The sequence below is a fragment of the Catharus ustulatus genome, chromosome 3, assembly GCF_009819885.2.
Source record: "Catharus ustulatus isolate bCatUst1 chromosome 3, bCatUst1.pri.v2, whole genome shotgun sequence".
Taxonomy (NCBI): Eukaryota; Metazoa; Chordata; class Aves; order Passeriformes; family Turdidae; genus Catharus; species Catharus ustulatus.
Window position 1 is genome coordinate 37,341,857 of NC_046223.1, and position 25,732 is coordinate 37,367,588.

Consider the following 25,732-nt stretch of genomic DNA (forward strand, 5'->3'; position numbering starts at 1 on the left):
ACCTATTTTAGTGGGTAGGATATATATACAAAATAATGTTTCTGCACTTACAAGGGGAGCAGGGGTAAATGGGCATCTCAAGCATTGGGAAACATGGTAGCTTATTTATCATGTGTTTCAAAACTCCTGCACAGTACAAAAATGTACAGTCAGCATAGTGCCACAGAAGATTATTTGTGCTAAGACACAACTTCCAAGGAAGAATTCTTGAGAACCAAAAAAGAAAATAAGAGACAGAATATTTAAACTATTCAAAAGTTCTACAGAAAGACACTTTCAAGCTGACAGACAGGCTGATTTCCTATACTGTACCCCAATAAACTTTTGCAGCCAAATCAAAGGTAATTTAATAATTTGAGCTATCATCCTTTAGCAGCATATGAACATAATGCATTTTGGATAATGTTGTCAGCATGAATACTTAGGAAGAACATAAAATGTATTGAAGAAAAATGTCTGGCCTTAGCTAATTTATGCTATGTACTTTGACAGCAAGCTTCCTTGTTTTATTAATTTTCCATCTGGTTAGTTTTTTTTTTTCTCTTAGGGGGTCATTCACAAAGCAACATAAAAAAGTAGAAGGGTCAAAATTATATTCAGAGATAAGGTAGTAAAATAAATAACTTTAAATTCCATTTTAAAAAAAGAAACGCAATACAACGTTTTCATGGTTTTTGTAGCTTTGAGTATATTTTTTTTAAGAATTAATGGGTGAAAACAATATAATCAAGCTCCAAAAGTGGGGACTAATACAAGTTGTACTACAAGCACAAGTGAGGCAAGAGCACAACAAGGTTCAGGATCTTTTGCAAATAAATAGACCTAGACCAAAAACCCTAAAAAGATCTCAACAAGGACAATCCTCCTTTTCTGAACTGTCCTGTATCACAACATATTGAAGGGAGAACATAATTTTCAAAGTGCAAGAAATTAGGTGCAGCTTTTTCCTTCCTCCCCAGCCATACTGTCTAAAGAAAACCAGCTGGGGAAGAATAAACTAGAACCCCCAGACAGCAGGAGAAGCTACAGAACCTGCCAAAGCAGAGAGCCCAGAGCAGCCTGTGGCAGGGCCTCCTCAGCCCTGTGCTCCTCAGCTGCTTGCTCTCAACCTCCTCACTGCTCCTTCCTCAGTCACACTCAGCAATCACACTCCTGTGTGCTTTTCTCGGCAGCACCTAACTTTGTCTTCTTTCCTTGAAGGTTCTCGTCCCAGTTGACTCAACACTTCCTAACCAACCCAACAAAAATCATTTAAACAGTATCATGCGTTCTATCACACACTGTTAACTCCGCATTACATCCTCCTTTCCAGCAGCCTTACCCTGTTACTCCCTGCCTACCCACAATTAGGTACAACAGGACCAACTGCTTCTCATGAGCACAACAGGAAGTATTGCCAGAAGGTAACTGCAGCTGGACTAATGCTGCTGGATTTTCCTCCTACTGCAACAGATGGGCAGTGCACAGATTTTGTGAATATCACTCTTGAAACAGGGAATTTCTGATTCCTAAAGATAAGAAATGTTTTCCTGTTTAAAACACAAAATTCTTGTTACAAATGACATGGTAACCAAAGTACTTATGTCCCTTAAACATGATACTGAAATCACATGAGTATTTTCCTTCTCAGGAGAAGCTGACTGAATTCTGCACAGCTGTAATGGCTGCGAAAATCTGATCCCAATTTGTATTTTATAGGCTGTTCAATTATTCAGATTTGTGTTAAACCCTTGGTCCCTTTAAGACTAAAAATAATAATACTTTCCCATGAAATTGAAAAAATATGATTTGTGGATATTCCACATATACTATTTAAATAAAGCAAGCCTGGCTTTGCTGGGCTCTGCAGGCCATAAGACCAACTCTTCATTTTCTGCCCAACAGTGACATGCCTTGAGACAAGTATTTTGTGTAGAAATCCAGTTGGTCCTGACACTGAAATATTTGCAGCTTACTAGATCAGACTGAATGTATTTGCTCTCAACATTTAATATTCACGATCTTAACACAAATCCTGTTTCTTAATGAGTGAAATGCAAAGGTCATAAACTATAGGCAAGGTGAAGTTCTTTTGTGGAAACTAAACAGCATGCTGATGATACCTTTCCTGCTCCCAGTATGATCCAGAACATTTCAAATTGCAAAGTCACGTTTAATTTAGACTAAAGTCATATTATAGACATGTATTTTCTTTGTAACTAACACAATCAATATTTCTACCATTATCTTCTCCTTGGGTGATAATAAAGGGGACTCTGGAAAGTCTGTGGTCATATCCAGGGAGAGTCTCAAACTTCTCCCATGGATTGTCCAACCACAACACCATTAGCTGCCTTGGTCCTACTCACAGCCTCAAAGGGAAGAATAGAGGCCTTTTCTGTTTGTTTATTTTACCCAAGACATACACAAGTTATCTTAAATAAAACCAGGATTTTATTGATAAATTCAGAAACAGGAAGAAATACCACAATAAATTTAAATAAATACAAGTTCAGCTTAGGCTGAGAAATCTTCCTGGGTACTTAAACAGCTGGTAAAAACCTGTTGTGACCCAGCATTCAGAGCTGTTCTACCATACTCTTTCTTGAGCCATTTTCTTTGGTTCAGTTTCCTACTGCTATCAAAATAGCTACTGCATACTCTTCATAAGTTTTATTAATTCCCCACAGAATTTAGTTATTACATGTTTTAAAAGTCTTTTCAATGTGACTAGTTAAATTCCATCACACTGTACTCATTAAATAAATGCATGCAAATTCAATGAGGAGTGTCTTTAAAAACAGTTCATTAGATGTTCAACACTGTAAAATCATTCATAATGCAGCACAGAAAATACCAAAATAATTTATAAACTACAGAACACTTACAGTCATCAAAATTTACACACAACAAACAGTCTGTCATAACCTTTGAAATCTCCTATGAATTCACACCACACAAAGCAAGAAGTAGTGCAATATGTATTACAACCGGTAAGCAACACTTACAAAATGGTTTGGATAGAAATTGGAATTGCAAAGGAATGACATTTAAAAAGCAAGGACACTTCTCTTGACAAATCTAGTCTGCTAACTATAATATATCAAACAAATAAGCTTTATAAAGAATAAAAAATAACCTTAATATTCGAGGTACTAGAGTAACTTTTTAACTTATTTCTCCATTCACCTCCCCTCTCTTTGCTTCTCTCTCTCCAACTGCATGACTTCTGTGTCTCCCCATTCTTTCCATACTGTGACATTTCCAAGAAGCATCTTTCAAATTCTCAAGCCACAGAATGGTGCCAATTAAAAGTGTGGCACATTTGTACTTCTTTCTTCACAAAAAGCCCCCAATTTATCTACATTTTTTTTCTGCTTTAGTGCATCTGCTGAAAGTGTCCAGACTTGGTCTAGAACAGGTACCTTTGAAATGCCTGTTAGATCACTACAAGATGGAGGCAGGGAGAAACAGAAAAAAAAGTGAAAAACAAATCCAACATCTATTGCTTTATTCCCTTTACTGTTGTTTTTTCGGGGTTTTTTGTTTGTTTTTGGGGGTTTTTTTGGGTGAATTTTTTTTCTCCTTTTTGTAATTCAACATCGACTTGCATACTATTTTGGAAATCATTTTCATGGCAGGTATTACCTGAGGTTTACAAATTCAGAGGTATTTTCCCAAATAAACCATTTTATAAGCTAGTCAACAAACAACATTCATCAGCCAGTAGCATTTTCATTACTTGGGCCAGTGTTAATAGGATTTAGAGATGCAAAAGAATTATAAAGTATTCTGGCATACAAAGATGTTCTTTCACTGAAGTGCCAGTGGTTGTATATGAGAAAGATAGAGTTTTCAAAATGTTTAATTTTTGAAAAGGTCTTCAGATTTGCTCTCAAATGCTGAGGTTTGATGCCTTTTTGCTCATGTAAAGTATAGGCAGTGGAAGCTCTTTGCAGTTCAATAAGAAAAGGCAGCAGGTAAGTTTCAGAAGGAGACTGGTATGACACTCAGGACCATTTTTCTTTAAGAAGTTTCGATTGGCTAAGTATAATGCCAATGATCAAACCCTTAGCAAGAACTGGTCTATACCATTTTTATATATAGACATTCATATCTATGCATATATATATACACACGTTTGGTATATCCTCATTCCTTTCCAGTTCCATTCCTTTATTATATTTGCTTCCACTCATGCTAAACGGCAGTCCAATACACATCTTCAAGAAGGTAAACTAATTTGACTGTTTAGGTTTCACTCATTAAGATACAGCTACTAAAAATGAGGTAATAAGTGAACTAAAGATACTTAAGTACTTTCATGTTTTCAAGGCTACAAGCTACATTTGCAGGAAGCTTTCATTTCTGTTTCAGTTTGTTGGGGGAAAGCACCCACTCCTCTCACTGCAAGTGTTAGGAATTTAAACCATTATTATGAGGTTATTATTTTAGTATCTATTTTTGAGTCCAGTCATGCCAGGTGGTACTTATCTTTTGTAATGCAAATGAGCTGATTGAAGAAACTGAAAACTGATTCCCTTTTAAATTCCATGGAATAAGTGAAAACAGGACTATATCTAGCTCATGTTATCATATTAACATTTCATTTATGGATTCAAAATCTTGCAGGGTGCATTCAAAATCCGCATGAGGTCTTTCTTGAGTGCTAAAGTTTTGAAGAGGATCTGTACATCAGCAAATAAATAGGCAAAGTAAGAATACAAGTAGTCTGGCCACACATGTAGCAGCTAGTAACACAAAGTCTGGGGCTACTTCACCTAAGGATGAAGAGAAATTGATTTGGCTTAAAACAGTCAGACAACAGTAGTTTGTTCATCACTGTACCAACGGCAGGGGAACTTCTCTGGTGTAACTGCAATCATGTAAGATATACAAAACTAAGCTGAGAGGTATGAGAGACCAGACAGTAATTTTCTAAAATAACTACAGCTTAGCGGAATTCAAGTTATGTAGTCTCTGCTGCAAATAAATATTATTGTATTGCACTACATTAACCATCATATGCTTCTACACACCAAAGCAAACAGCATCAGCTTCACAATAATCATCCCAAACATTCTCACTAGCCTTTCCCACAAAAAGGCTCAACTCAATGTTGGTATCTTTAACAGACTGTCCAAACCTTGGCTGTTGAAATAGGTATAAAGGACAGACAAGATATAACTCATATAATAGGAAAGTGCTGTTGCAATAGCTTAAAAATTTGTAAAATCTGTAATAAGCTGAACAGAGGAAAAACATCCTCCCTTACCCACCATGAAGTATACATATCACACATCCCTGAGGTCAGAGGAAATATGTCAAGAATTATTTTTAAAACAATCAAAGGCACTAAAAATATTAAAAAATAGGAAAAGTGTGGGGTTCCACTGTGTTTAGAGGTACAGTCAGAGCAAGTTACAGAGGTATTTCTGAGGGAGGTTGAGCAGCAGCAACAAACACTATGCCCAGATTAGTACACTTACACAAAAACTGTGCTAAAGTCAGACTGTGTTGAGAAGCAAATCAGCTCTTCCATTCCTTCCCTCGAATTTTTTGCAATACTAATTTATTTTGTGCTCCACCACTTTCATTTCACTAAAAAAGTACTGGTTAACTACCAAACAAATAATGAAAATACAAAGGAAGTTTTGTTTCCTATTGTCATTATTCCCTCTCTCAAAGAGATAACCATATGGTAGCATAAAAGCATCAAATACCATCTCTTTCCTTTCTTTGGAATTTATCACATGAGTGCTCAGTTGTACAGAAGGCAGTTGAGCCAATCCGTTCTTTCTGCAATTTACACTGCTATATGGAGAAGTCTTTAAGGAAATTAAAAGCTAGTGTGCCTTCCATTTTCCTATTCTGGAAATGCATCATTAAATCCATATTCCTCCTGTTTTTCACTGTACCATTTTCCCCTCTACTGTACATTATATCTTCAGCATATTCACCCACATTCTTTCCAAACTCCTATTTATTTGTCTTTATTGTCTTTATTGTTTCTCATCCTCAAGGTTTCTCTTTTCTCCAGTCCTGTACTCCACTTCTTACATTTTTCACTCAATGCAGTTTTCTAAAGCATAGACTTAAAATGCACAGATTTAACTGGGTGCATGTTATGCAGTTCTTCCAAGATCAAACAGATCAAACACACTATGAGTTGTCTTTTCTCACTTCAACAGAGGTGTATGCCTTGTTAGACTACATCCACTTTCATGCATTACTTTCTGCCCAGTGCTCTGCTCTTCAAATGTAACAAAAACATCTTCAGGTTGACCAGTGTCCTCAGACTTGTGAGTAGATATTTGACATCAATGTTCATTTTATATTATGAAACAGAAAAATCTGTCAAACTGCATTGGCTTGAGCAGTACACGGGCTTTTCTCCAGCAGGGCTTTCTCCTATGAAGAGTTTCACTGCACCCATACAGTCACAGAGAGTCTTCATTTTAGTTCACAATTATCCCAAGTGTCTCATGGTCCTGGCAAACACTCACACATGTCCTTAAACTTCCTGGAATTGCACTAAGGTTTTGTTTGGTTTCTTGTCCTTCCAACTTCTCGTCATAACTTTCATCTTCTACCACTACCAAACTTCAGACACTTGTTCATTGCACTCCTTCCAACTGTAAAAGTCTGCCGTAGCCCAAATCCATTTTACATATGCACACAAGGAATAATAACAAGAAGCTGCTAAAGGAATTACCAACAGTTTTGCCCTCACAGTAAGCAGCCTAGTACTGGTGAGGTTGCTTCAAAGGATGCACCTACCCCAACTACAAGCCAGAATTTAGCTGAATCACCTAATTTTTCCTAGTTCTGCCAACCAGGTAGGAAAGCATTGAATTAGGTTTTCAAAGAACTTACTAAAATTTTCAGTTGAGTTCAGGAGTAACATCCTGAGTTCAGGAGAAACATCCATGCGCCTTAGACCTGTGTCATCTATTCAGTGCCATATTTTCAAAGAGAAGCTATTCTATAAAAGCTGAAGTAATGCTGTCATTACATGAGGCAGAAAACAAGTAAATATGAGCTTATTTCTGATTTTGCATCTACCATAAAGTGGCACTTTGAAATCTCAGAGGCAAGTAATGATGAAGTTGGAAGAAGGTGAACAGTTCCACACGTCACAGGAACAGTGAAGTAGCATAAGGTAGCTGTTAAATAACAGGCAGTCTCTGTCAGGAAGCAAGCCACAGAATGCTTCCTGAAAGAAAAATTGAAAGAGGTAGTAAATGCTGACTTTTTCCTTCCAGTGAGGGAGATCTCAGTGAAAATCCAGAAATTTCAAAATTACCCATGAACATGACCATGTTGAACAAGAAGCCTGGAAAATTTTTCCACTGTAAAGCCCTGGGGTCCCTTCTTGTTCATTATGTTATCAAAACACTTCCCTAAGCTCTGTACTGCAGTCTGCCATCCTAGGCACCACAAGCAAGAACAGAAGTGTACAGCCTGGCCAGCCTTGCAGCTGACAGGTTTGTACAGCCACATTGGAAGGGAATTCATTTTTCTCCATCAGTGAATATCATCAGCCATGGGGTAAACTATGAAGTGTTAAACCTAATGTCACATCTATCCCCAAACAGGGCAGGATAGGAATAAATGCAAATATATCCAAAACTGCTATATCAACACCACCGTCCCTGTATTTCATCCACTCAGTAACTACCTTACACACATATCCACCTTTTTCAAAACTATGTAAATACACATAAATAAATTTTGAAGTCAAAGAGAAGAAGCTTTATTTACACACTTCCCCTTCACCAGAAATCAAACCAAAACTGTTATTGCAAGCTATCAAGCATTCCTTGTTCTTCAAAACAAAGCTGCTTTACATAAAGGACATGACTTGTCAACTATGTAGCAACACAATATATTTTAGTAGCTTGCAGGTTTTCTCACACATTCAAGTTTTCCATCTCACACCATTATATTTAATTACATAACAATGAACTTCTGCCCTTATGTAACTTGTTGGCCTGAAGTTACTGCAGTTATCATGAGGGTATAAATGAAATCTTAAAAATGCTTTTTAGATGATAGGATGAATATATAACAGTATTAGGTCTTAAAAAGTAAAGGTCTTGAATTTTTCCCCATTAATATGGAAAAGGAAAAAAGAGTGAGGATTTCTGAGGAAAGTTGTGCTACTACTGGAAACAGCTATCTGTATTGTTCCTACAATTCTGTGTAATTTTAATTATTTTTCCAGTTTTGCAACTACAATATCTTAAACAAGAATGAACAGATTGTTTTTCTGAAGCCTTTAGAGTTAACTTTTTTTTCCTTTTTTAACTCTGCAGGGAAAAGAGAAGAAAATGCAAAAAAAAGACTCAAATTTAAACATTACTTAAGAGAAGAAGAATAAGCTTTTACTCTCTTTGACTGACTTCCCACAGTATTAGAACGAATACAGTAATTTCAGTCATATGTCTATTCAGCAGTAGAAAACCAAAAACTTTCAGGACTCGTAATGTAATGACTGACTTCATTTTTCAGATTTAGCCAAAAAAATCCTTCTCTTATATAGATTATCACGTCATAGTCAGCACAGACCAGAAGAGCAAAGTCCGTAACCTGGACACTAACGTGTCCAGCAATACAATCAAACCATTAACTTGAAACAACACTGACTTCTAAACACTTAGCAATCATATCTCAAAAGAGGCTTGATTTGACTTAGTGCTGGCCATCCAACTGGAAAAAAAAATTAGGGTGCTTTTAAGATGTGAATGCAAAGAATTACTTCCATACTTATTGCTTAATATAATAAAATTACTTAAAATTGCTCTGATCTCGAACAAGGAAAAAATCCTGCAATCTGCTCAGTAAACAAAAACTTTGCTCAACACCACTAAGTGCATTTATGCAGAACGATAACAAAGTCATCTTGATGCTTACCCGATCATTGCGTTTTCTTTAATCTGGCCCTCTGTGCCATTTACCATTGGCTCTTGATTTCTGTTTTCTTTTTCTGAAGCATCACTTGAGAGGCCCAATAAAGCTCGCACCCGTTTTGATTTCACATCCAAAATTGTGTCGGTGTAGCCCACTTCTTGTAGATACCTGAAGGAGAGAACTCATGCTAATCTCTGCACATCTCATTTCTGCAAAACATGAAATGGAAACTTCTCCCTAAACCCATCCTCAATCCCTTAGCTTAGCAAACTACGGTGCTGAGCTAGTGAAACATGCTTGTAAATCATCCTGTACCAGCTGCAGAGGGATCGCCTCTTGCAGTACCAGCCTCTACAGTCACTGAGAAAAAAAAAAAATCAGAGAGCCTAGCAGTCAGAGGTTATACAATACGTTATTCATTCATTTACTAAAATGGATGGAAAAGCACTTTCAATTAAAATATTTACAACCACTTTATAAAAATCACAACAGTTGCCTGCACAACCATAGTAATTTTATTCTTTGACACATGGAAACTAGATACAAGAAGCACACTAAATACAAGAAGCACCAGATATGTTCCTTATAGAAACATTATTAGAAGCCTAGAAAACAGGGAATAAAAACCAAATTCTATAGCTGTGGCTATTAGTAAGAATTGTAATTTATGATGGACTAGGCTTGAAAAAATCTTTGTCTGCCTTTCCTTTATTCTGCAATGGATCTGCAAAAATTTGTCTTCCATATAAAGACTCAACAGGAAAAATCCTTGTATAAAAACCTCACAGCCTGAAGTTGGCTCTGTAGGTTTAAAGTTGGCTCTTTCATCAATATGCCATGTTGCCCTTGAGAGAAACAGGAGGGAAATAATGATTTAAAAAAGTAAAAGTAAAAATTGGTTTGTCCTTCCCTCTAGAACATGGGGTTAATAGCACTGAACTGATTAAACTGTCAATATTCTAGACAACTCTGAAGAAGGCAAATGCTATTTTACAGTGACAGCTGTTACGAATCAGGGACATGCACTTCTCCTGCAAGAACATTCTCCTCCAATTATTTAACAATATCAGTCACATAACCACATTAGGAGAGAAATACTGATTGCTGGCTATAGAAAAATCAAAGAAGTCACCCATGCAAAACAGAGTCAGTAATATGCACTCTATATTCAGCAGTGTGTCACTCTTGTATGAGCTGCACTGAGAAGGAATGATTTGTCTTCAAAATCACTGATCCAAGTCAAGACCACTCTATTTACATTTATTCAACATGCATGCAAAGATTTGAGCTCTTGCAAAAGAGAAGCCCGTACAAGCCATCCAATGAATTTAACTTTTGTACAACTCCTTGGAAAAAGGTCTTAATGTAACTTCCAGACAATCCTCACTGTCTCAGTCTTCTCTCATTTAATCCTGTGTAACACACCAAATATCATGGCAATTAATTTAGTTACTATGATCACAATTCAAAAAACTAATTGAGATTAACAGACATTTGTTTCACTGAGATGAACAGAGAATTAGAAAACATCTAATTAATCTGGATGCTAGTCTTTTCTGCAACTTAAGCAAGCCAAAATAAAACTTTTCCTTCTCCAATGTTAGTTGTTTTCAGTTTACACAGCTCTTAGCAGAATTACTTGTGTCTTTTGCTTTTTAATTGCAAAGTGTCATGACCTACTGTTCTCCCAGGCAGATTGTTTGATTATATTCAGTGAAAGAAAAGTAAATGAGATCAGGCATTTGTGACTTGACAAGGCTTTTCATCTGAAGTTATAAAATCAAAATATTTCAAAACCCAAGGAAAAGTAATGCAGAAGTTAAATGAACTTCATCATACACTAACTTTTCTTTCAGTAAAATATAATTCAAAAAAGAAATAAATACCATCACCATCATATTTCATTAGCAGAATCTTTCTTTGCATTCAGTATTTGAGTCCTTTTTTCAACACTTACTGTCTTAACAGCTGTCGTCCTTGTTTCCATATTAGCTGACTGTTCTGTGGTGGCTGAATCTCTGTCTCATTCCCTTCATCTGAAAAAGATTATTTTATTACATTTTTTTTCCTTTTCCTATTTGCATAAAAGATATCCATCCACTTGAAGAGACAAATGTGATCTGCCTTAAAATTATTAGAAATGGTTTAATAACAAAATTCAAAGTGCAAATAATGAAGGGAGAAGGAAAACTACACACAGCACATAACTGTAGTACTACATATTACACAAAGATTTCCAGGTACATCCTATTCTATGAGAGTAAGTTCCACTAGTCCTAAATCCCAATCAGTCCTAACTCCCAATCAGTCCTACTCTATGAGAGCAAGTTCCCAATTCTAGGGGCACATAATGACAGTCAGTCTGCAGTTAAATTTTTGCTTTGGCCTTCCAAGATGCTGCTCACATTAAGTTTGAATACAAATATCTTTAATTGCTAACTGCAGCACGATATTGGCTTACAACTTCCCAATTTCCTTAATATTTGACAGTTCAGTAAAAATCCACAAATCTACTTACATCAATTTAATCCTTATTTGTATTAGTTTTGTAGAAAAAAACAAACAATAGGGGTTATTTTTTAGCCTGAAGAGTTGTTTAAAAATTTTCATCACATTTTCCCCAACTGTAAATTTGTAACCAAATGTTACTGCTCCAGGAAAATCTACCAAAAAAAAAAAAAAGTGGCTGTTCTCTTAAGAAAATTATCAAAATGCTGGCAACCAACAGTTGCATGTTTACTCCACATACAGCTTCACAGAACATGATGATGGTGGGGTTTTTTTCCTCTCCTCGAGGAGATGCATATGCTTCCCAAGATAAAAGATCTTGGTTTATTATCTATGAAAGCCTCTACAAACTTGAAAACCTTGTGGTTCATCACAGAAGGATGAACAAACTTCCTGTGTAAACAAGACTTAAGAACCAGAAAAACCAGTGGTAGAGTCCTATAAGTAACCTGATATGCGATGTGGGAAAGCTATTATTCTCATCAGGAATTTTTTCTCATCATGTAGCTTTAAACAACTCAATTAATACTACACAAAAAAACCCCACCACCTACCCAAAGAAGCTATCAAATACTAATCAGAATTCACATCCAAGAAGAGACATATGAATTTTAGACATCTGATATTCACAAATCTAATAGCAACCACAGGAAATAATCATTTTTCAATGACAACTGGACACAGTTGGATCCAGTGCACAGCTACCAAAGCTCAGACTATAATTATTAAAACACGACTGAGGTAAATTTGCCTGAAAATTCCTTTTGAAAGCAAAACTCGTTCTTCCGAAGGCACTGTTAAGTATATCCAGAGGCAAGAATTCTCATGTGCTTAGTCTCCTCAAAAATGATCACTGCTAGCAGTAGCAGTGGTTCACAGATAAGAATGAAGAGACTTGCATTACAAGAAAATTACAGAAGAAGATATAATATATATAGTATAAAAAGATAAATTGTATAAATAATTTTTTAAAAGTATCCCTTTACCAGGAGAATGAAATCTTTCTTCTAAAATTGTGTTACACACTCACCAAGAGTTCATAAAGAAAACAACAAGGACCCATGTGGAAGAACTACTACAAACATTTCCATTTTTTTTCACAACTGGGACAGGTCAAGAGATATATACATATGGACACGCAAGTATCTATCAAAGACAACTTCAAAATAACATTAGAACAAAGCTTCTATTTTAAGTTTTCAGTCCAGACTTGATATAGAGCAAAAATACATATTTCTGATAGTTATATATAGAATACAATGGAGTAAATGAGAATAATGGAATTTTAACTAAAGTATTTCCACAATGTTGACTTTGCAGTCCAGACCTCTGCTGGGCAAGTCAGACCTTGCACTACATTCCTCAGCTGGAAACTGGAGCAACATTCTGTAGCTGCATCCTGAGAAATCACAAAAAACCCCCATGGTTGTCTAGGATTGTGGTATGATCAGCAACAAGTTTTCTAAAGGTTCAGATACAGATTGAGGTCTTCCACTTAGCAGCACCAAATCCAGTATTTCTTCAGTTATGGAAACAGTGCTGACAACTGCATGAATTAAAATTTCTCAAAAATTCATTAAAAACTTGGACAAAAAAAGCCTGGTGTAAAGCTTTGCTAGTTCATGTGAGGTTGGATTTTTTGTTTGGGGGTCTTTTAATGAGCTGCTAAAACCCAATGAAGTAAGAAATCATCATGACAGTCAGCCAGACCATCCCCTCAACCAAGTGACAGAGATGAGATCTGCAGACATTCTATGCTCTGCCTTTACATATAGGTGGCTCCAATTTCATTGTAGTAGAAGATATGGAGACTGAGACACAAAAAACATTATCTATTTTTTCAATGGCTTGACCTATAGTCGGATCTTTGTACCTCTTTTTTATATTTTTTTCTCCTAAGGAAAGGATAGGGAGATAGAGGGATAAAAGGAAGTAATTTAAATTCTTAATTTCCAGTCCAGTGCTTAAATCTATTTGCGTGAAGTAGGAGATGAAAACAAATCAGTTTTCCAGAGACCAAGGCAAAAAACCAAAATTAGCTAAATGCATCTCCAGTGACCATCTGAATTCTGCAGAGAAATCTCCCATTCAAAAGCTCTCACTTACGTCTAACATGCACTTTAATTATTATTTTTCCTGGAATAACATTGAGGTAATCCAATAAAAAATTACCAACTATGCATTTCATTCAGAAGAATTATCCAGAGATAAAGGGATTCTATTGCTATGAATCTAGAATCATCCTGTTCTAAAATATCCATACACATCACTACGAGACAGAAAAACTACTCTGTCCAAGAGTGGTTTGCTCATTTGGGTTAGGAATTTTTTAAAATCTAAACTAACTTGATCTATTAATAGACTCTTAATCTACTAGCAAATATGTTTAATTGTACAAGAGTAAAATATGGGCTTTATTAATTATCTCTATTCTCACTGCTCCATTAAGAGACGTAGTTTATCGATACCATCAACTCAGCATTTGCACATAACACAGTTAAGCTTTTATGCCAGTAATAAACTCATTCACAATAAATTCTTACCAGAATCATAGTTCGGTGGCTTCATATCTCCCTGATTCAGTTCTGTGCCATATTTTAATTTGTGGTATTTAGCCCTGAAAGGAAAGTAAACAGTAAAAAATAAACCAAAAAACTATTTAAAAATCTATTTACAGGGTATCTCTAAACACATAAATGTCCCCTGTTACCCATTTTCACTCCCTTCTTCTAGGCTAGAACAAAGCAAACCAAGTAATTTTATCACAGCTTCAGTTACATAATTTTATTTAAATTTTTTTTCCAAGTTACATGTAATTGCATAGTGAATACTGAGGAAACACACAGAGCAGTTGAATGCAGATTTTACAAAATGTTCTTGCTACAGAAAAGGTTCCTTCCCTGTGGACATGAGCAACTCTTCTGCTTCCCTTCCCAACCCCCCAGTCCTTCCTTTTTAACCATCACTATGAAACATTTTTACTACCCACATCAGTTCAGTGCCATCTACTTCATATCTCATATTGTCATTCCATTAAGGAAACTTTAGTTTTATTATTCGAAATGCTGTGCTCTCCAACAGCAGCAGGCCCTCAGTTAGAACTATTCTAAATGAGACTTGGCAATGACAGCTCACTCACACCAGTTACTCTCAAAGCTGATAGGTCTGCCACTTGACCAAATGCAAAAATGGACACTTTCTTCCAAAAATATTTAGCTTTCAGAATGTCTAATGTAATAAGTCCCAAAAAGCATGTCATAACATGACAACAAGAGTAGCTACCAAAAAAAATTGAAATGCTTTTTAATTTGAAAACTTTCATCCTAAAGACTCAATAAGTGTAGATTTTTAAATATACATGATAACACCACAGTAGTACAGTATTACACATGCACATGTAAATTATTCAAGAGTCACTACACTACTCTTATAACACTGCAACAAGAGAAAGTGAGGCAAAGAGAGCCTTTACTTGCTTTGCAATTTGTTCCCGCCTTCTCTGACATTAACTGTAACTTTATAAGTAAAAAAATTTAAGTTTTATACATTCACAACTGGGTAGAAGAGTGGCACTTACACTACTTCCCACCCTAAACAAAAGGTTGAGTACTCAGGAAATTCTCTGTGTGCAGCCTGGGAATAGTGGGACAATCAAACAGTACATGTACATGCAGTTCAAACTGCAAACGTACAAAGAGAAGTGTAGAGTAGCAAGAAACAGGCTGAAAAAGACAAAAAAAACCATCTCTCATACGCACCAACATGAAAACGAGTTTCATTACCTCCACCAGGCACAGGGGACCTTCTCCACTTAAAATTCGTGTTTTTAAAAAAAAAAATCAGTGGCTTTGACACTTTGTAATTGTATGAGGCAAGTTGTCACTAAGCTTGCATGACTGTATCAAGAATGGCTGCAGAAAATGTTTTCAAGTTACCTACACCCACTGATTGCTTCTTAAACATCTTCATTATATTACCATTTTCTTTTGCCTTCTCCTATTTCATCAAGGAAGCCCATTACTTCTAACAAAACAGTGCTCAAGAATGCTTGGTAGTTCTTACACTTCAATATCGACAGTACTAATTTACAAATAATCCAGCTGTGTTTTAATTATAATAAACATTGAATTCTGACTGAGAAGGGTACGTGAAGAGTGAAGAAGTGCCTCTTAGGCATAGCAACTTCAACAGATGAAGGAACTAACTCAAGAGCCTGAGCATTAAGCTCTAACTTAGCTGAGCAGCAATCAACAAGGAGAAAGGATGTGCTTGAAATGTATTAAAAGCAACAGACGAAAGTTAAACTATTTGGTCAGTAGAGAAAAGAATTAACCAAGAGTAGAACAAAATCAAAGCTGAATGCTCAATCAAAATATTAATCTTTCCTTTTCCAACTACCCATTTTTTACATATTACCCTGATAAAACAACTGCATTTCATTATTGTTAAATATTGATGCTATGTATACTTTTCCCCCACCATCACTAATGAAAATAATGATTAATCAAGAATTAGGAAATCCTCCAGTCTGTCACCAATCTACCTCACCAACTTTAAACACTACAATTTTTTATGCAGTCATGAATTCAAGAGACCTTAATGTGTAATCTATTTTGATCTGACTTATCAGAAGCGAACAAATATTAATACCCTGCTCTAATCTGGATTACTGACATATATTGTGTTCTACTTCATTCCTTCAAATAATTTCAGGGAGAAGTTTTGCAGCAGTCAATATTTGCTTTTAGCTCATGGGTTTTATAGAAAGTTCCACTAAGCTCTACGCGTTCATTAATTTTCTTACCAAGTTTTGTTAATCATTTCCAGACTAAGTAAAATGTATGTTTGCTAGGTTTGAGAGGATCATTCTCTGTATCTTTCCCATTCCTCAAATCACACATTCTCCAAATCCATCTTTCAAAGACTCAGACTGCAGTTTTTTAAACTTCCAGCATATGTATTTCAATCTCCTAAATCCATGTTTGCTCACTTTTTAAGTCACTTCCCTCTTAAATCAACAGCAATAGTCTTTTGTCTTACTGAAGTTTCCCGCACTCATCAAAAGCATTACAAAATCATTTCAGCAAAATGAGATTATTCATTCTAAATCCATTTTAAACTGTTAGCACCAGGATTTTGTAACTGGTTGCACCTCATAATGCAACAGCTTTTAAAGCTTTTGCTGTTATTCTTTACTTCAAGAGGATAATCTAGATTACATGGTTTTATATACCACTGGCCCTTTGAATTTATTTTAGGGCCAAGATGGACAAAGATTTCATCTTTTAGAGGACCTAACTTTGTATATTGCAGGCAGAGACCAGCAGCCCTACAGAAATGGCAGAAGAACCACCTTGTAACAAAGAGGCGACTGAAGAGATGAAAATCCCAAGAAGTAATCTTTATTTTCAATATTGCTGGCAAAGTTAAAAACAATGTTATAGAGTTCTGACTGCACAAAAAGACAAAAAACCACCCCAATGCTATAATCAAAACTGAATTAAATTCACTTGGTATATTCAGGTCCCTGAGCAGACTTGAAACAGAAACATGAGTATTGTGCCAGCATATGTGGCACACTGAACTGCTCCTCAGTTGAGGTCAACTTCTGAAGTTCAGAAAAATACTACAAATACTTCTGTAAAATCAATATAGATTGCTAATAAGCCACCTAGAAATATTTTCTACACTTCTTGAGGCAATATGAGATTCGCTGTTAGACTTTTTTTATGATATCGCTGAAAATGCCACAGGTATGAAAGATAAACAATCTTCTTTCTAAAGTGGACTAAGTAAAGGGCTGAACACGATGACTCAAACTCCAGGACTAGAAGGGAGTCTTGACCCTTCAGTTACAAAAATTGCAATCAAAGGTTATGAAACTTTTCATAATAACCTTTAATTCTTTTCCACAAATTCAAAATATCACTTAATCCACTAGCACATTTTAATTTAATCTGTTTTTACAATGACAGAATATCTCCTTAATTTTTTTCACTTTTTCAGAAATCATATGGTCCACTTATTAACAGCATTAAACTGGTCTTCTGCAGTTCACATTGAACTCTAGCTCACATATCCCAGTATTATGATACTACCATCACAAAAAAAGAGATAAAGTATTTTTTGTGTAAAAAAGCATAAAGTAAAATGAAAGTTTCTTTGACCTTTGTATCATCTGGTCAAAAAAAAAGGACAGTGATTTGGTGGTAGGGGAGAAAAAGAAATATCTCAAAGATATATTATCTGAAGCTTGTTCAACTTCAATGGCTTACCTTCCATTTCTGAAACTTACATATGAATTATTAACAGTATGCAGAAACAGAAAAATTACTTGAAAATAACTATCTGAAGGATACAACTTCACAGAAGGGATTTTCTATCTTAAGGATAGCCTTCCAGTTATTTGAAAGAAAGGTATTTTAGCACTGTGAAAATATGCTTCTGCATAGATGCCCTTACTTAGATAAGTATGAATATTAACACTGCTCTGGCTTCTGCCCTTCATTACACAATTCTTCTCTTCTGATTAGAAGTATTTTCATTAAACTATGCATCTTCTATTCAGTGTTTGGAAACATTCAATACAGCTGCCACAACTTCAAGAATTGCTTAGGAAAATGCTAAAAGCCTCCATGCAAATTTTCTAAGACTGAATGCAGTGAAACTTTTCTGAATACTTCACACAGAAACAAGTTTGATTTCAGTCAAAAAAAGCCACTATTTCTTGGAAATATCTGTCGCCAGACCTGAAGCATCTGATCCAGCTGTGCTGAGGGAGCCTGCCAAAACATCCGTAGAAGATCTGGGAGCTGCCGCCAAATCAAGAGACATAAACAAGAACGACTGCCAGGAACAGCACGGCGAGATATTCTACCCAGGGGAGAAGGCGCCAGCCTTACACTGATCAGACACATCAGTGCAGAAAACAACATAAAATTAAATCAGCTGTTTCTAGAGACATGGCTCTGGAGTCCAGTCCTTTGGTTGAAATATGTTAAGACAGGAAGTGAGCTAGACTAGCTGAAATAGGACGTGTATTTGAGAAGAACAGTACTACATTTCAGCTAGCTCCTGAAAATCCAGAGGCACCAATGCAATTTACTGCTGGTGGAGCAAGTATTGATAAAGTCATAAAAAGTAACCCTCAACTCTGAACAGCCTCACACTGCAATCTACTGGATGCTGGCAAAACTACATCAAAACTGCTGGTGAAAAATGATAGCATTTAACTATGCACTAGCTCCTTCTAAGCTCCTTGTTACTTTGTCTACCAAGACTCTTCGGCAGAAATAATCTGGCTTGCTATACACAAAATAAAAAGGTAATCTCACAATTACAGACATAAGGACTGCACATTAAACTAAATTTGCCAGAAAAACATGCTTTACCCAAGATAAAATGACATGACATGAAACAGAGAAAAACAGCGCTCACAAAGTTGTTTGTTTATAGCAAAATTTGAAACTATTTGGTTGACAAAAGAAATGCAGAGTAGCCACTATAAAGAACAGTAGCTCATAGAAGCATGTACCTGAGAAAACAAATGTTGCTCATTTGTTTTTCATGGTTTCCTGAGGGCATTGTGAACATGGAATACTCTGGTCCACAATTTCATGTTACTCATAACTTACTTCATCCAGTTGATCTGAAATGCTACACAGTCAGGGCAGAAATTAAGGAATACAGGAATGATTCCCCTCACAGCACACCAACCTTCCCAAAACTCGACAGGAATATCTTATTCCTAACCTTGCAAGATCTCATTTTCCCGCTCTAAAAACCTAATGGAAAATGCCAGCATCCTGACTACTGCCTGACCTGGCTGACAGCTGCTTTAGGAAAATGCTGGGAAAGAGAGCAGTGCTTCCAAGCTCAGTACGTTGCTGTTCTTTGAAGTCTCAAGCAAGAACACTTGCTGGGAGATAATTCCAGCAGAAATACAAGACCATTTCTTCAGAAACTGGCAAATAAAACTGCTGTTTAAAACTACAAACTCATAAATAGCTGTCTCCAGCACACACACCAGTCACAAGCATCATATCTGCTTACAGAACCACTGCACATGCATATTGGAACTGTCACACTGGATCAGATCAGCTGACTGTAGCCTACTGACCTGAGTAACAAAGGCTAACACCACACTGCAGAAAAACATACAACATAAAAGATACAGATGTAAAACTGTAATAAGAAGCCACCGAGTGGTTCTTTCCTAATCCTGACAGGGACTGACTGCTACATTAAGTCATTAAATGTCATAATTTAGGTGGATTTTACAGGATCAAACTGGGGGACATTTTCACCATCCATATGGAAGGTTGATTTTTGTTTTTTTAATGTTACAAAGTTTCTCTGATAGTACACAAACATGTGTTTACATAGCTTGATAATTTTAAATTGCTAACTTCTGTGAGTTATCAACAAGAAGTATTACAGATACTTTCACATAATCAGGAATAGCTCCCCCAGTTTTGAAATACAAGAAATCTTCACAGAACACATAAAACTCAGAGTATATCTTTAGCTGAACCAATGACACTAAACTTTGTAATCATGCTTCAAATGCAAGCCTTTCCACAGCCATAAACTGCAAACTCCATTATGCACACATTTTGTGTTTTTCTGTGCTCTTTGATGTAAGATCAGTACCATAACAAGGCCTAGACAAAAACAGCATCTACCTTAAGCATTCCTCCAAGAACTCCCCAAAGCAGAAGAAAATACACTGCAGCCCTGGGGCTACTGCTGGCCAGAACCCTGGCTGCATCTCCATGCTAGCAGATTAACTGGCTGCTACCAGAAAGAGATGAAATGGATGGCAGAAGACATGTCTTGTGCTAAAATAGCCCACGTAAGATGAGCAAATCTAAACGTAATACAGTAATGTAACTACTGATGTCCTTTTAAAATTATCTACCAGTGATATTCTATTCCTCATTTGCATATGTGTATATTTTTAATCTTATTTCTACTAAGCAAACTATTTCAGAGGCTTACTTTATTAAATAGAAGGAATTATATGATAGGAAAATGATAATGTAAGCAATGACTGTTTTGCAGCAGTACCATAAATATACTCCTTATTCAAGAATTTTAAAAGACATTTCACTAATTAAAAGAATTAAACTAAACCTGGCCTAAAATAAATTGGTTGAACACGAGATTTCTGAAAACATGATAAAAAACCAACTTGCTTGCCTCAAAGGTCAGAATACCAGAAAATAATACGTAAGAATAAAACGGTAAATGGGGGACATGTACTAAAATGTCCATGAACAAACAAAAAGACACTGATTAACTAGTAAACATAAACATTTCTTCAATCACACAATTAACCTCCAGAAGACATTCTCATAGAATCTATCCTACTGAAAAGACTAAAAACCTAGCAAGACTAAAAACCAGTAATTATTAGACTGAAGATGGTTATTCAAGCTTTCAGTTGTCATGCATTAATAAACAAAGCTATTACTTCAAACAAAATGAGAATACACTGTAATTCTAGAGTATAATCTATAGAGTTCAGTGGAATTTCACCAAGGGAAAGCATTCATTATCAGCTATGGGTTTTGTTAGCATGTTTTTGGAGCCATACTATTTCAGCTATTGTTTTTATCATAATGCAGACGTTTAGACTAGTGGTTTTATTTAGTACAGTAAAATCTGTCAGTCTGAGAACTGAGTAGAGACAGAAAAAATATTTCTTGGTTTTGTCAAATGCAAAGGTAAAATAAAGTTTTTGTCTTCAGCATTTCTTCATGACATACTCATCAAAAAGCCGCATACCTTTCCTGTTTGAGCGCATACTCCAGCATTTTGATTCTTCGCACTAGATCCTTCTTCAGATTTTCCTGTCCTTTTCTTTCACCTTGAAGAAAGGCAATCTGGGCCTGCAAAAGGAAGTGTTCAATTCAGAATCTGCTTCCTCAAAACTATTCAGCACAGCTCTTAAGTGTGGGTGTCTTCCCAAGTTATTTTAATATTCATTTGTAGAGTTCAAAAGAAATTGGCTTACTATGCTTCATAAACATTAAACACTTACAAAAACCACTGCACAGATAAGCCTTCTAAACAGCATGCTAACTACAGTTTAAAAAAAAAAAAAGATAAGAAATAAAGCAATTTTGGTTTGTTTGGCAGCGTTTGTTTTCTCTCTTGGATAAACGTTCAGTAAAGGATAAGGAATGGATAAAATAAGCATACAAAAAGCCTTCAGCAGATAAAAGTATTTACCAACAGTAAGCAAGAGAAGATGATAAAGGATTTCTGTTCACTGAAGTAGTGTACAACTAGGGTATAATTCTACAGATACGTGTTGGATACATGACACTAAAAAAATCTGATGTTAATCATGTTCAGCTAAAAAAAGAGTAAAAGAAAAATAAAACCTTGTTTGTAATACAGGGTTAAGTATTAATTACAACACTTACTAAAACAGTTTAAGTAAAGTTCTCCAGAAATACTGTAATTAAAAGAGGATGAAAAAGGAAAACAGGGAAAGGTATTTTGGTGAGGGAGACAAGGAAAGAAAATGGTACATAAGTAAATAAAAGTAGAAAATAGACAGCTAACCTCTATCAACTTCCAGCAGAAGTATTTAGTTGCCTGTGAAAAATCTTTAAATAGAAAATTATGACAAATAAAAGATACTAATTCCTAATTATAAAGGAAGAACTACCTACTTTTGTACCTAATGCTCAAATCAAGAGGCAAGTTCTTGTGCTTGCCCAACTCATAAATACACTTTTAGGCAAAAATACCTGCAGGCAATTATCATTTCATGCCTTAGCCTCACCTGCCATTTCCAGGATCAGAAGCTTTCTGCACCCCTACTAAGTCTCCAAGCATCTCATCAGTCTCTTGGAAGCACAGACAGGATAAAAGGCAACTGGTGTACACCGTAAGCTGTTGAGCATGAAGCCCTATAAGCCTTTCATTTAAATAAATGCCCAGGAAAGTCAGGGATTAAAAATGAGCAGGAATATCTTATCCTCACCTGTCACAACCTTGCAAGCAGTCCCCAGATATTTTAGTTAATGGAGATAGTTGCTCCCAAAGAATCTGACTGCAGATTTTTACCCCAAGGTGAGAAAAAAGCCTGTAAATTTCATTTTCCCTCCAGCAACAATAAAGGGAAGGAAGGCCCACAACTAACTGGGTTGAATTTTGGCAACCATGCAAGATGAATCTTACTCTGAAAGCCCATTTGTTGGTGGCCAGCAATAGCAGCTGCTCTAAAATATCACACCAGCTGACATAATTTCATTGCTCAAGTACAGCCAATAAATAGCTTGACAGGCACCTGAAGGATCCTTAACTGCCAGTCACCAACCAGACCAAACAGTTTATGACAGGAGAAAAACACTGGCTGCTCTCCAACTAAGTCAGTCTTCACCTTCAACAGGGAAAATACATTTGAATTTAAAAAAAAAATAAAGTCAACTGAATCAAAAGAAAGGTCTCTCACTCTGGCATGAAGAACTACAATTGAATTCTCACGTCAATTTTATGCTCAGGTTTAAAGAAAGGCACAGGTGAAAGAAATGCTGATGCTGGAGCCAGCATTTCCTACCCTGAGGAATGTCACTGCAAGAAGAACTCAACAAGGTCAGCATCCCTCCCAAGAGGAACATCTCAGGCATGTAACTTAGAACATATAGCTCAGGAACACATAACTTAGTTTGCAGTAGTTGTACAGACACACAGATTCTCACTCCCTAGCTCCATGTAGGCCCAGCAGAACTAAACAAATGCCCTTCTAGTCAAAAGGGAGAAAACATCAAAACGCATTTTTAAAAACAGAAATAATGATGTAAATATGTATTTGGTTGGAATGAAGCAGATCATCCAATGCCATCAGAACACAAGCTGAAGTGATCTATTATGTGACCTGCTGTCTGCAAGCAATTTCTAGCCAAGAATGAACTGACTGAACACACTGGAATGATGCCTTTTTACCCGGAAGGTTGGCAAACAATGCGGCTCATGCACTGCTGTACTACAAAGGTCAAAGGAGCATTACTGTGCTAAGAGTTGAGGTTAAAGTAATCTTCTACTGGTAGCAGCCTAAACCAAATTTAAAAAATGCAACTTCTCAGTAGTTTTAACAGCTTCCTTTTGTACGAGGGAGCTTCTAACATAGTTTGTCCATGCTTTTCTTCAGAATAGTATCCTTATGCCTAATACTATTTTTGAAGGATTCTGGCTCTGGAAATAAGAATACTTAGAGAGAAATATTCCCTCTCTTTTCCACAAGATGTTAGCAACCCTTATTCCATCATTCATACATGTACTGAGTAATTACAATTATGTCAGCCTCAGCAGACAATAAATATATCAGTTATACACATAAGCTTAAATGTTATTTGAGAAATTCTTAATGATGATATTCAGGTTTACTTATATTATACATAAGGACAGTATTAAAATAATAACCGAAATTTCATACTAACAATAATACTATAACAGTTCATATGTCTTCAGCAGATTTAATTCTTTAAAATTTCATTCTTTTGGCAATTAACCGAAAATATGCAAAGGAACCTAAACGTTCATACCATAAAACAAATAGAAACACTTTGTATATAAATGTAAACTGAATAAACAAGTACAATGAGTTTAAATATCTAAAATGACAAATTATGACATCAGCAGTATTTTTGCAGTCTCTAGAACAATACAGAGGTAACTGTAGGATCAGTATTTCCAATTAAAATACATAGACAACACCTGTCTAAATGTCTGAGCAGACATTTAATGTGCAAGAGGTGTGGGTTGAAACATGACGAAAATTATAACTGAACTGCACAACTACAGTTTTCTTATGTTGCAGGTCTAAATGACAGAATTTTACCAACAGACTGAGACCACAGGTGACTTCCCACAGCTGCAGCTTTAGCCCAAGTCAAATCTGAAACCTGAGCTACACCTGAGGGAGTAGAGGAGCAAAGGAGATTCCCTTCCGCTTTGAGTAATCTGCAACACTGTTTTACACTGGTGTTTTGGCCACTCCTGGGAAAGTTTGCCAAAAATTTCAAGAATTCCCAAATATTCTCAACAAACAGGTTCTGCGACAACTGACCTTCTAGGTAATAAGGTTAAAATACATCAAGTTGTAAGCCAGTCTTTGCAAACCTCAAAATTGCCTGCAGGGATCACGCAAAACCTCATATTGTTCCTTGCCTTATGGGTGGGGCACATCAGCTCCATAAAGCACCCGGCCCCGCTGGCTCCACAGCAAGAATCAAGGCAGGATCCGCCTCGAGTTTATTCCAGGCTAAGTACTAAAAGTTACTGTATTCCAACTCAACTGTGAAATTAAAATCGAGAGAGAAGGAGAAAACAAAACAAAACAAACAAAAAACGCAAAATCAAACCAAACAAAAATAGCTGCCACTAAACCAGAGAACACTGGAAAAAGACATGCCTGGAACAGTCTATTGCAGCTGCAATTGTTGAGCCCTGTATTTTTTTTCCACTTTATCTCACTGAATTTTTTTGTATGACCAACTGCAACATAACCTAGAAGTGTCATACACATTCAGTCTATGTTACAGCACTGTAGCGACCTTAACTATCCCAATTCTCTACTAAGAGGTTTTAAAAATAACATCCATTCTTATATTTAAAAAATTCCCAGAGGCAACAACACTACTGTTTTACAAAATTCCCCGAAAGACTCCAATGCCACATTATCTTGAATTAGACAAAAAGGCGAGACAATGTTTCAGGTAGCACTGGGCTAGAAACAGCTCTTTTTTTAAACGTTGACTTTCCTAATACAGCCTTAGCAGCCATAACAACATAATTAAATAAAGAAATCACATCTTAAATCTAGACTTTACCAGTGTTTAAAAATTGACACTGAAATTTATAATTCCTCGAATCAGAACCACAACAAACACGTTTAAAATGTATTATATTTAGACATCTTTTTAGGTTTATGCCTGGACACTACCTAAGAGTAGGAGATAAAAAAATATTCCTCTTTAACGAGAAATTTAAAAAAAATAAGCATACTATGACTGCTAAACAACTGAACAACTGCTGCACATTTAGTATCAACTTCTAATAGTTTTCTGATTTCACAACTATTTCAAGTTAAAAGGCAATTTATTTTTTCTAATTCATAAGACTCAGAAATTATTAAAAGTTTTTATATTCTTCTCTAAAATATTTATTGTAATATTTTAAAGTAAATCTCACTTCAAATTTATGGGCATTTAAAGGTCAACACACGTCATTTGACAAAGAACTACTAAGACACAATTCTCTACATACTGCTTTCATAATTCAACAGCCAGGTCTTCAGAGGTTGAGAGAAAGAGAG

The 25,732-nt window shown here is 35.9% G+C and overlaps 1 protein-coding gene across 4 annotated transcripts in view; it reads right to left on the reverse strand.

Moving 5' to 3' along the window:
* The window catches only part of STRN (striatin), a 70,150-nt gene that overhangs the window by 35,422 nt on the left and 8,996 nt on the right, over positions 1-25,732 (reverse strand). For all 4 annotated transcript variants that reach the window (XM_033056664.1, XM_033056663.1, XM_033056662.1 and 1 more), the window contains exons 2-5: positions 21,190-21,293; positions 13,944-14,017; positions 10,850-10,928; positions 8,896-9,060 (exon numbers count right to left, since the gene is read on the reverse strand). In XM_033056664.1, the coding sequence (XP_032912555.1) occupies positions 8,896-9,060; positions 10,850-10,928; positions 13,944-14,017; positions 21,190-21,293 (422 nt within the window). The remainder of the gene's footprint in view (positions 1-8,895; positions 9,061-10,849; positions 10,929-13,943; positions 14,018-21,189; positions 21,294-25,732) is intronic.